Genomic DNA, 12,945 nt, shown 5'->3' with positions numbered 1-12,945 from the left:
GTTTTATTTGGAAATGTACTTGAGATTCTGGCTGATTAAAGTTTACTTATTTTATGAGATTTATATTCTTACTTAGTGCATAAAAATAACCAATAAAGACTGCAAGATATTCCTTTTTCACTCATCATACCCTTCAATCAGCAACTAAAGTGTTTAACAGCTGGATACCTACAGATAGGCTCTAAAGTGACGCTCCTAATTAAGCACTCTGGAGAAAAAAACAAAAACAAAACCACCCTGGAGGTGGCAAGACTCCCAGGGCGCTTCCCAGAGCCGGCAGGGAGCTGCGCTGTGCTTGGCAGGTACAGAAATCGGGGCCAAGATTTTCTCAGCTACTTGCAAATTTTGAACGTGAAATTCCCTTTCAACATTAAAATTGCAGCATCTGAAACCCAAATGCCCCTCGCTGCCCTCCCTTCAAGCCTGTGGCAGTCCTGAGAGACTCTTCTATTACTTTTCAGCACACACCAAAAAAAAAAAAAAAAAGAACAGAAAAAAAGAGTAAGCCCAATTCCTATTCTCCATCCAATTAGGTAATGTAATTACAAGACACTGGGTGATGAAGCAGCACCACCGGGTCCTGACAATAGCCTCAGTTAAGACAAAGCAGCATTTCAGCTTACTAATTGAAGGGCTTTTCGTCTGATTGACCTGCCTGTGGTAAAAATATTACATGACGCTCAAATGGTGGGATTTATGTTCTTCTCAATTTAGTCTCTTGGTCATTAATACTGCATTAATGGCAGGGGTCTGGAATGTAATTGGAAGGAATATAACAGATTAGCTTGCTTATTCACCAGAACACCATCCGGTGGTGTGCTACGTGCATAGCTACTTATAAAATAGACCTTACAGAAAAAGGTTGATGTTTTCAAATAAATCATAGGGAGCGTGAAGAGCCCCGTGTTACAGTGCCTGCTAGAACACAGGGTTAAAGCGCTCCTTTTCATCCTTGTGGCTTTGTGTGACACGGAGAGAGGAGTCCGCAGCAACTCACATGGCTGAAATAGTGGTTATTTATCCGTGTTACAAAACCATTACATGCAGCTCGGCCAGAATGTATCTTCCAAAACTGCTCCCCTGAGAACCTTAATAGTTCTGGGTCTGAAGCAAACTGTTGCTTTTTGTTCCAGATCTGTCAGGTGGGACACACTTATCAGCACTTGCAACAAACATCTCTGGCAGTAGGCACTATCAGCACCCCCTTCCTGAGACGCGCAAAGACAACCATAACATAATCACAAACATAGGGATTGGGAGAACCACAACCAGCATTTTTTGCAACTGTGGAAACAATGCAAGGTTCTTGACGCACACAAGTTTTCCAATACTAATCGCTGGAATACGACCTGGCATACGTGAAACGAAAGAATATTCAGAGGCAGTTACAGGGTGCCGTGTTCCAGCCACCGATGAGTCACACGCAAAGACTGGATCCAAGCAGCCCAGCTATAAACAGGTACCAGATTTTTCAGAACAAATAGTTACAGGCACTGACAGATCACACTAACGACATCTTCACCTTCAACGATGTCTACAGAAATGCGTGAGATCTAACCCCATCAACGCGATGGGCTGTCTTGGCTCAAACACTCTTTGGTCTGGGCCAATTCTTAAACCGAAATTTAGTCAAATCCAACAGACAGGTCTCATTCTTGGAGAGCACAACCCCCAAGACAACTGCAGAAACTACAGTTTCTCAGCACCCTTTGAAAAAAGCCTCATCCAACCGACTGAGCCACCCAGGTGGGAATCTTTTGCCCTAACAATATGCATTTTCAGGGGTAGAATAAGCTTTGAGAGTTCCTGAAGGACACATTTTAATGGAATGCCCCAAGGTTTAAGTGAAATTACCACAAACAAAGTTATAGTCCCAGAAACTTCACCTATACTGTTGGTTCTGCTGATTCTTGGCATGTTTTACTTTGCCTATGCTAAAAATTTAAGTACAGCAGCAGGTCAGAGCTTCGAGGCAACTTCGCTGAAAAACCAACCAAATCATTCCAAATCTTTCCTTCCTGCTTCCTGTTTTCCCACTTCTCTGGTTTGCTGACTCAATCAGGACCCGGAAGCACCCAAGTCCTGTGCGAGAGGTCGACCTTGTAGGACGCCTGGCATACATCTGAGAGCTGTCTCATTTTTAGCATCAGATTTCCCGGGAGAAACATGCATCTACCAATCCTCCTACCTAGCAGCTTCTTATTCACTGTCTTCTTTGAACGGTTGTTAGACTGCTAGTTAAAGCGTTATTAATTGGCAAGGTTTTCTCATGCTGGAGCTTCATTTGATTCTCTACAGCCAGCCTGTTTAACAAAATGACAATCCTATTTAATTATATTAAATGCATTTGCATGTTTTGTCACTATCTTCTCATGAGACTTCGTCAATCATGTTTTCAGACGTGATGATCAGCACCATTCCCAGGGATTTCCAGCTCAAAATCTACTACACGGGTTTGAGATTAGTACTCTAATTCAACGTCATCTGAATTGCAAATGCAGTGTTTTGTGTAGCACGTGAACTTTATGCATTTAAAAGAAACGTCAACACTTCAAGAGGCTAATTTAGCACCTGGTACTGTAAGACATTTCCCATCTTCACATTATTTGCACATTACTCAGAACACAATGGTCCTTTTTTCAGCCTTTATACGTGACCCAGGGGGCCACAGACCGTGTGTGCCGCTGAAGAAGCACTTACACCTCCTGGAGTACCACCGAGGCTTTGCTATCAGCAGGGAACCAAGAGCTCAACCAAAGAAAGGCCCGAATCCATACTTTTGCATCTGAACACAAGCCAAAGAAGCTGAATAACACTTTCCCTCTATCCTGCATCCTGTCTTCAGGACAATATGCACAACTTTCAAGAAGCTCCAAGGCCCTTCTAATCCAAAATTTAGATTAGTTTCCAGGCCTCCTAATGAGCCCAAAACAGGGTTAAATGAATTGTTGTCTTTGTCGGTGAGACATCGTTAACCAAACTCTCCTGAAGCATCACGCTTCTTCCCCAGTCATAAGCCGCAAGAACACAAGCCGTAAGCCGCCCCAGTTACATCCAGGCTATGTACAACTCAGTTTACATCTTTAAACAAACAGCACCATTTCTCCAGACCCATATTTGAACGCCACAGCACAGCATGAAGAGACACGTTCTACCTCACCACCTTGGCATCCTCTCAATACCCTCAACACACAATTATCTGGGAAGCTTATTTCCAAAGGAACAGGATCACAGGGAGCCGTCCAGACGCTGCAGCAGTGACTTGCTCTGCCTTCTCAAGCCTCTTGCCCAAGCCAGACATCCCCAGTACTGAAGCACGGCATGCGGCAGTGGAGCGCTGCACCGGGAACGACTCGTGTTCCTCGGGTCACAGCTGCGACTACAAGGATCACATTAAGCTGGCAGGAAAATTCATCATTCATTACTCTCTATTTTTACATTTGCTTAGAAACTTACATGCAGCACTACTGTTTTTTCTTCTTTTTTTGATTTTTTTTTCCCCAGCTAATTCAATCCCCTTTCTTCCATTCCTAGGATGTTTTGAATGAGGCTGAGCTTAAGATGTGGTAATAATTATTTACAAAGCCTAACACTAAAGCATTATAGAACCTTCCAATAAGACAGGGTTGAAGCAGTAAGACATGCTTTTTGTGTTCCATCAGCATGCTCTAGGGTTAGGCCTCTGCTGCGGTACGACAAGCAGAATATACATTTTAACAGACAACACGAGAAGAAGAAATGCTTCCAAGACACGCACAGCCTGGCAATGAAATAAATATGCCTTCTTCCCTCTGCCTCCTCAGCAAATAACTGACCCAGGTGAGGTTTCCTGCTCCGCACGATACAAGCAGGACAGGCAGGATGATAGGTACAAACAAGCATCGCTTCCAAACCATCCATTAACCGACACAGCGGCTGAACTTTCCTACTCTTCAACCTAGAGACTGTAAATTCAGGTTTCTGCATAAAATGGGACAAAGCTGTAAAGGTCTTTGGCCTGCAAAGATCTTTCACGCTGGCACCACGGTTCCCAGCTGTTGTCTCCAGGCATTTTCATGATCCGACGAAACAGCATCAAATGTAAGCATATTGATTTAAAAAGATGCAGGGTCTGACTCAATTCCCACAGAGACACACAAACAGTTCCCACAGACTTCCAAAGCGGGAGCTGAATCAGAACCACAATCGCAGACCCTATGATAACAATCGCAGCATCTTTCCGTAACCTCGATAAGCAACAGCTCTCTAAAAAAGGAGCAGGCAATTACAGGGAGCCCTCACCGAGACCCACTGCAAATTAATATTAAGCCTCAAGCCTATTTCTTGAAGCTCTCCCAGCACAAACCTCTGTCCACCTGCTCCAGAAAACGCCTGAGCTCTGAGGAGCAGGTCTGACATGTCAGTGCGAATCATCTTAGTGAACTGGCGTCAGAAGGCTCTGCAGCCGCGTGAGGTCAGTTCAGGTGAGTTATGGCACGCAGCAACAGAAACATCTCTTCTTCTTTCAGCATCCGCGGCGTTTGATCCAGATATTGCATGATTTCAGACTGATTAACGACCCTGAAGCGGGTAGCAGAGGGCAGGAGGCACACTTATCAACACAACAGCACGGGAGTGGGGCCATCTGAGAAGTCTGAAGGGGACGTGGTGCCTGACCGCCTCCACCTGGGGAAGGTGGGCCTCGGGGCGTAGTCTTGGTTGCTGCTGCGTCCTGGAGGGGAGAGCAGAACCGATCCTCTTCCAGACACGCTGCAGACAGGAAATGCAACGTACGGTAGAGATATTCCTTATGATGGTTTCTTGAAGTTCTCTTTCCTCATCACACGAATCAGCTTTCTGAGTACACTTTGGAACTATGCCGGGCCTCTCTCCTGGCAGCCGTCACCAGCTGTGTGCTCAATAACTCTTCTCAACTGCTCTACAGATACATAGATGCAGATACTGCAGGGAAAAAACCTAACTTGGAGCAGAAAGTACAACACTTCAATTTCTGATAACACCCATGAAGAGTCTCCTCCTCTCATAGACTGGCTTTTTGGGGCTGATGCCCTGAGAACACCCTAACCTGGTTTTCATTTATAGCTTCCCTTGGAAGAGGGACAGGTAGAAAGGGACAAGGTAGGAATACAAAGCAGCTAGGAGACAAGCACATGGCAGTAATTCTGCACGCTATTTCAGCAAGCTACAACTATTTCATTTATATAAATCTTCTCCCATCTCTTCTCTTCTAGGTCAGCAAAATCTGAGGGAACAACGAGGACCCAAGATTCAAGTGTTCAAATCATTACACTTCTCTGTGCAAGAGATGTTGCTCTGACACGAAAGCAGTTCCCCACGGAGTATTTGCTATCAAACGGGCAGACGTGGTGCTCAGGGACACGGTTTAGTGGTGGTTTTGTCAGTGTTAGGTTAACGGTTGGACTCGATGACCTTAAAGGTCCCTTCCGACCTGGACAGCTCTATGATTCCATCATCTCTTCCTCTGGGTAAGAGAGTACGCAGTGGACTATATTTTTCCCGAGTGGCCTGGCAGAAGGGCGAGCGTGCAGAAATCCAAATGTCAACAGCACACGCTCGTCTGTAGGGTCCCGGTACCACATTAAAGGCTGTCAAAATACACCAGAGACAACTAACAGCCTTTGTCCATGCACAGCCCACGTTAGCTCCAGCCCCGACTTCTGTAACAGCCGCAGGAACCACCAGGAATTGCACGGGAGGGAAGGGACTGAATGGATGTGCAGCTTCCGAGGTAACGCTCAGTACCCGTCTTACGTGCAAAACCATGGCTTGGGGCTTGTAGTTTTGTTATTTTCTGTTTTTCAAACTGTGGATTTATCTTACACAGTGGAAGCAAAGGAAGAGAAGATGTATGTTTTGTAATACTTTTTTTTTTTTTGAGTGAATCATCATGTGTAGGGGTTTATGTTTACTTTTTTAAAAATTAACCCAGCTAACCATTTGTTCCATACTGCGCATAACTTGTTGCTTCTTTTTGAGCACTCACTGAAAGACAAGCTTTGGAATTAAATATACATCTGGCAAGCCTGAGAGGCAGGACTTCAGCAAGCACTGCAGGCTAACTGGAATTCCACAATGAACTCTTTGCTTCCCCTCTCAGAGATAAATCAAAAGAAGAGGAAAGGCAAAAAAACCAGTAGTAGAAACACCTATCCAGATTAACTTGCAGTGGGAGCAAAAGGGTTTTATCATGTTAGCTATATCGACATTTAAACAGAAATATTTAACAAGAACTGGAGGATTCAAAAGCACGTTCCTGATTTACCTTGTTAATTCTTTGCTTTTCTTTTTCCAAACTTTCTACCGTCTGCAGCTCTGATGTTTCCCAGCAAACCCACACTACCACAGCCTGGTCTGGCTGATTATTAGGTACACTGGGTCTCCCAGCCTGGTGGAGCCAAACTACTTACAGAATACTTTGCTCATCTGTAAAACAGCATCCCTTGTACACAGAAATACGCTTTATTCAAGATATTTACACGGGGAATGGCATTATTTCACAAGACTGGGAGAACAGCCCACAACTTTCCACCTCCTTCGTGCTGCAAGAAAGTGGTGTCTGCCCAGGAGGGTCCTCATCTCCCCAGAGCTGGTCCTAAGAGGAAGGTCTGAACCCAAAGCAAGGTCTCATCTACGACAAATTTCTGGCCAAAACAGTCAGCTGTAAGAACTATTATTATGACTAATAGATGTGGATATCCAAGCAGCCCGAAACAAACCCTCAGCTCGTGGCCTGATCACTCCTGATAATCAAGTTGCTTCCCGTGAAACCGTTCAGAAAGAGAGAAGTGGTGCCATTGGGACACACAGACGCTTCGCAACGACATCCTGGAATAGCAACCAGCTCAGGATGCTCAGCCGCAACACAGGCAACCCGGCTCTACGCTCCTCGAAACGCTGTCTAGAGGAAAAACTGGTTACTTATTAAAGCAGCGTCTGTATTGATACAGAGGACGACAAACACATATTTAGCTTTTTGTGTGGATGAAACGCACCTGGGCAAAGACGCTTCGCGGTGTCTGCGCTGGGTGCATTTCTCTGTGATATGACCCTCCGCTGCAGAGCCGCTCACTTAGTTTTTGCTGATTTATCACGCAGCAGGAACCAGCCACCAGACAGTGTTTTCTCCAAACGCTTGCCAAGAGCCAAAACAACACAAGAAAGCGTTTTGCAGGTGAAAGTACCAAAATTTGTGTACCCGCAGGTGCAGAACTGATTAAAAGGCACGCATAAAGGGAGATGATTTCTAAGCAGGTGTTGGTACTTACAAAATACAAATTAAGATATATCCATAATTTATTGAAGTTTCTATAAATGGAGTTAATCTAGAGATATGCCTAAATATGTACCAACTTTAGATAATTTTAGATTAATGAACAAGTTTGTTAATGATTTTTATTTTAGGAAGTGCTAAACAGAGTTACATAGAGCAGAAACGTGCAAGTACCAGAGAAAAAGAAGAGGAGGACTCATTTTTCTAGAGAGAAATCGTGCACTAATATAAATTACCAAATCACACTATTTGACAGAATAAAAAGTGACCTTTTCAATTTTATCTCAGCCTCCTTACTTCTGATGATTTTTTTTAGTTAAATTTATCATTAGCTATTTTTATCCAAGAAGGTGTATTTATGTAATTATTTATTTATGGAAGTACTCTCTGATATGGTATTTATTTGGGTTTCTTATTTTGATTTGTTTTAAATGTCATTTAGGACCTCACGAACAGTAACCAAACATTGAAGTATCTAGTTGTCCTGTTTCTATTTTGCTATGCAGGGAATTAATGCATTGCTGTTGTCTGTAACCATCACCTCCTATATACTCTGGAGCTATCCTTAAATTTTGGGCTGATTTTCTTTTTTCCTTTGTGAGAGCTTATTATTTAGTTATTTATTAGCTACTAGCAGATAAGAGATTCATTCTTCATTTATTTGATGTTCCTTATTCCATGTTAAAAGCCCACAGATATTTGGTAATAAATAACTAAGGATATTTTAATAAGTGGTTACAAACCTTAACGCAGTGTTCTCTTAGCAACTACGTGTCTGCATGGCACATATAGCCAACTCCCTGTTTTATCCACCGATTTTCAGTCGCTATCTTTTTAACCCAAACAGCATGAAATAGCCTTTAGATAGGATCTTAGATGAGCTGTTTCACTGTGCTCCAATCCTTTTTTCCAGATCTAAAATCCATCACTCTGAGGTAGTTTCTCACTCCACGTCCTTTTCTTGCCACATCGGTATTTCTTTATTGAATAACTTGGCAGATAAGAATTAACACATCCTTTTCTGTATGCTCGTTTGCAGAATAAATTACAAATAATCTAGCTATTCAGTCAAATGATAGCATTTTGATTGTTTTCATTTAAGTGTCCAAATTTAGCAAGGAACTAATATTAATGACAAACTGCCAAAACCCATTACAAATTGGGTGCCTTTGGACTCTACCAGCTCTGTAGCTGCTTTCTGCCTTTGTTAAGCTGCCTCTTTCCATTTACACTCCCAGTGTCAACTCTGCGGATGTGTACTCTATTTAATTACACAGTGATAGCATGCACGAGGCACTACGCACTGTCAAAATTTGAAGAAAGGCAATCCCTCAAGACACACTTCACTGTTTCTACGGAATGGCTGTTGTTTCTCCCCTAGTTCAGTATCTTTGCTGTCGACACATAAAGGAGTTTTCTGTATTTCAACGGGCCCAACCTGTGCCAACTTGCTCCTTCTAGCCTTGTGTTCTCATGTTGGCTTGGGTGTGAGTACTTACCTACTTACAGTAGCCTCGCTACTGCTTTTATTTGTGCCAGCAAAGAGTTATTCATATTTCAGCTCCCAGCCTTCCTCCTTGACAAACACACATAGAATCATAGGGTTGGCAGGGCCCTCTGGAGATCACCCAGTCCAACCCCCTGCCAGAGCAGGGTCACCCAGAGCAGGTGGCACAGGAACGCGTCCAGGCGGGGTTGGAATGTCTCCGGAGACGGAGACTCCCCCACCTCTCTGGGCAGCCTGTGCCAGGGCTCTGCCACCCTCAGGGTAAAGAAGTTCCTCCTCACGTTGAGATGGAACTTCCCATGGTCAACTTTGTGCCCGTGACCTCTTATCCTGTCCCCAGGCACCACTGAAAAGAGCCTGGCCCCATCCTCCTGACAGCCCCCCTTTCAGTATTTATAAGTGTCGATAAGATCCCCCCTCAGTCGTCTTTTTTACAGACTGAAGAGACCCAAATCCCTCAGTCTTTCTTCATAAGAGAGGTGTTCGAGTCCCCTCAGCATCTTGGTAGCCCTTTGCTGTCCCCTCTCCAGCAGTTCCCTGGCCTTCTTGAACCAGGGAGCCCAGAACTGGACACAGTGCTCCAGGTGCGGCCCCCCCAGGGCAGAGTAGAGGGGGAGGATGACCTCCCTCCACCTGCTGGCCACACTCTTCTTGATGCCCCCCAGGATGCCATTGGCCTTTTTGGCCACAAGGGCACATTGCGGCTCATGGTCATCCTGTTGTCCACCAGGACTCCCAGGTCTCTTTCCACCGAGCTGCTCTCCAGCAGGTCACCCCCAACCTGTCCTGGTGCATGGGGTTATTCCTCCCCAGGTGCAGCACCCTACACTTGCCCTTGTTGAATTTCATAAGGTTCCTCTTTGCCCAACTCTCCAGCCTGTCCAGGTCTCTCTGGATGGCGGCACAGCCTTCCGGTGTGTCAGCCACCCCCACCCCCAGCTTTGTGTCATCAGCAAACTTGCTGAGGGTGCACTCTGTCCCCTCATCCAGGTCATTGATGAACATACAGTCTTTAAAGAAAGAAAGCAAAAATGTTGAGAGAAGAGCCAGTGTTTTGCTCCTCAAATGAATCCTAGAAGACAAAGATCAGGAAAAATGCCTAGTTAGTTACTGCATAAAGAAAAAAAAGCTGCATCAGCTCCTCTCTGACTCTTTTTCTCATTAGTACTTGAGGAATTCACCTTGTTCGATGTGGCATGTCTTCCCAATTAGAGACCAGGCATCCCTAAAGGATACCAGAGTAGCAGGGATACCAGGTGAAGTTGGGGTTATTCTTACGACCTTGCCCAACTGCTGCAGCCACTGGGTAGAGCACATCCCTGCAGCAGCTGCAAAATTCTCCATCATCTCCTGGAGTCGATAACAAGGGCTGGGCATGAGGCCTCTAGCTTAATAGATTAAGTTTTCTGGTAGAGTTGAGGATCACAGTAAAATCAGGACCGGAGATTTTTCTCATTATTGCTGCATTTTTTGTCCAAGGTCATAGTTTGGGGCCACAGTTAGTACTGAGAAAATCCAGGAGGAATTAACTCAGGTCTGGCTATTTTGCTCTTGTCTCTCTTATGACTTCCAAACCATTGTGATTTGGAATTCCAAACATAATCCAGCTTTATAAACATTATTCTCCCTTTCTTTGTCTAAAAATATGCCGCTTCCACTTTGAGCTCCTCTATACTGATGACCATGTATATTAATCCCTGAACTACTTCAGCTAACACGTCCCAAAGCCTTAAACTGAAAATCACCTCTGAAAACACATACTACATCAGCCAGTTCCAGTGTTCCAGTACTTGCAACCACAGGACTAGGTCCATTGAGAGAGAGCAATGAGAACCTGGCCGTGAATGCGTGTTCATAACGTGAGAAGTGTTTATAAGCAGGTAACTGGTTCCTTCATAAAACGCTTCCCTCTTTGGGCTCTGATCACAGCTGCTTTTGCGATCATTATGAAGATAAATTAAAAAAACTCCAAAAAACAAAGAGAAAACCAAAACACCCTTTTCATTTTAGATGGGAGATGTTCCTTTTTTGGAAAGGATGCTTCCTGGCCAATTATAAACCACAACAATTTACTGAGTTAAAGGCTTCCACATTTGGCCACATGCATTTTTCTTTAGATATGCAGCAACAATCAGTCCAACGTGAAAGCCAGCCAGACGTGTGACTGTCACTGCCCACTTTAGGTGGAAGTTCTCTTTTATTAGAAACTGCAGAGCGTGTGTGTGGGCAGGAGGGAGCAGGGCGGAGAGGTTTAGTCCCCGGTTGTCATTCTTTAGGCGTGACCACAAGGTTGCAATCTCTGGAACGCAGATGGCCAGAAAGGATGAGGAATGCCCCTGCCTCCCCTGGGGAAATCACTCTGATGATGCCAGGAGCTGTGATTTGTCTCTCCAGGAATGTTGCCACCTGCAGCAATTAAACCTCCTCTATAATATGATTTAAACGAGAGGGTATTTTTTCCACAGAAACTGCCAGATCATTGTTTCCTCCAAGTACCTCTGACAGGCAAGGAAATGAATGCAACGAGTCCTCCTCGACATGGGGTACTGTGGCTGTCCCGAAAGGCGAGGGATGCTGTGCATGGCTTGAAAAAACTCAGCGCGCCTGAGAACTCCATCATCAGTTCCCCAGAGATATCCATCAACCAGTGTTAAAGGAGCTGAAACTACATCTGATCCCTACGTTATCGTCCACCTTCACTGCCTGTGTTGGGCATGGAACAAAGCACACGCGTAAAACCACCGCTGGGTGTGTTTTGTCATTCAGCCTACCACAAGCAGACCTCCCAAGAGGATCCAGTGGCTTCTCTACATATCAGAAGACAAGAGAACCACTACAGAGCCATGGAATTTTTTTTAAAGTCTTTTTAAAAAGCCTTTTAAAGCTTCTTTAGAATCGCCCTTAATACAAAACCCTTATGTCAACAGAAACTCTTGCTTAGATATACTTCACCTGTTATTTTTTATGAATGTGGATGTTCAAAGACTAACAGCTTTCACAGTTAAGAAAACGCAGTTACACAGATCACACGTGACCCGTAGACGGTCAGGTATCGCAGTGCTGTATGTCAAATACACTCCAGAGGGATATGTTCCCCTTGGACACGCTCATGGGGCATGGGGAGTTTTTAGGAACATATCGTTCCTCTTTTCGGGACACCCTGCAAAGCTCTTACCTGTTCAGTGATGAAGGAGCTTGAAAAAGTGACAGCTGACCAAAAGAAGATCCCACAGCTGAGAATGATCTTTCTGTTGAAACGGTCACCAAGGTAACCAAAGATGGGTGCCGCAACCATGAAACTACAGATGAAAACTGCAAAGGAGAGAAAAAGGAGAGAAACGTTTAATAAACATCAGGCCAAGAACATGAAAACTAATTTTCTGCAAGCCAAATCCTCTAGAGAGCAGTTCCATTTAATTAGACGTTCTGCAGCCCTGACTTACAAAGTTGTGCAGGCTGATGGGCTTTCAGAAGTCAGTGTTTCCTTAATCAAACAGATTTTTCATTCCCAGAGAAACTTCAGAGCAGCAAACCCGTATTACATCTGAAAGCACCAGCCCCTCAGTCTGCTGCCAGCTCAGCATGCGGGGATGGGCGAAACCAGGACAGAATAAATGAAGAGCTGCTGCCCAAACGTCCCCGAGAAGGTGAAGTGGAGGTTGGGAGGAATTTCAAGCAAACAGAAAGCAAGCCCAAGGCTCCTTGTTGGCTCTTGCAGAAGAGACCAGGGAGAAACAGGCCAGAGAAACTGAAGTTCTCCGTCTTTTCTAGCAGTATTTTAAGGCAACCATGAAACAGTAAGAAAAAACAGCTAACATTCCGCTCAGCCTACTGGCACCAGCCTGTAGTTACAAACCTCCTGTCTCCTCATTGGGTGCTTCAGCCAGTACTGAACTTCTATTGAAACCCATCACTGAGCAATGATTTCACTACAAGAAAGAGTTTTAACCTAGAAAGCCCTAACAGGCGGGAATGTCCTCTTCTGAAAGGCTGTAAGTTCACCTTTCCCCTTTGCTTCCCGGCAAAACCCCCAAGCACCCACCCACGTTAGCCAGAAAAACCTCTGCAGAACCTCCTCGGCTCCAGAGTTCGCTCCTCCAGCCTCGCTCAAATCCATCTGGCCAGTGACACCACTGGGAACTCCTGA

The 12,945-nt window shown here is 44.7% G+C and overlaps 1 protein-coding gene across 3 annotated transcripts in view; it reads right to left on the bottom strand.

The window, feature by feature from the left end:
• LOC134518266 (sphingosine-1-phosphate transporter SPNS2-like) overlaps nucleotides 1-12,945 on the bottom strand; it is a 139,561-nt gene that overhangs the window by 62,957 nt on the left and 63,659 nt on the right. For all 3 annotated transcript variants that reach the window (XM_063340799.1, XM_063340800.1, XM_063340801.1), the window contains exon 3: nucleotides 11,974-12,110. In XM_063340799.1, coding sequence (XP_063196869.1) covers nucleotides 11,974-12,110 — 137 coding nt within the window. The remainder of the gene's footprint in view (nucleotides 1-11,973; nucleotides 12,111-12,945) is intronic.

The sequence above is a fragment of the Chroicocephalus ridibundus genome, chromosome 7 (genome assembly GCF_963924245.1).
Source record: "Chroicocephalus ridibundus chromosome 7, bChrRid1.1, whole genome shotgun sequence".
NCBI lineage: Eukaryota > Metazoa > Chordata > Aves > Charadriiformes > Laridae > Chroicocephalus > Chroicocephalus ridibundus.
This window is presented reverse-complemented; position numbering and strand designations above follow the sequence as displayed.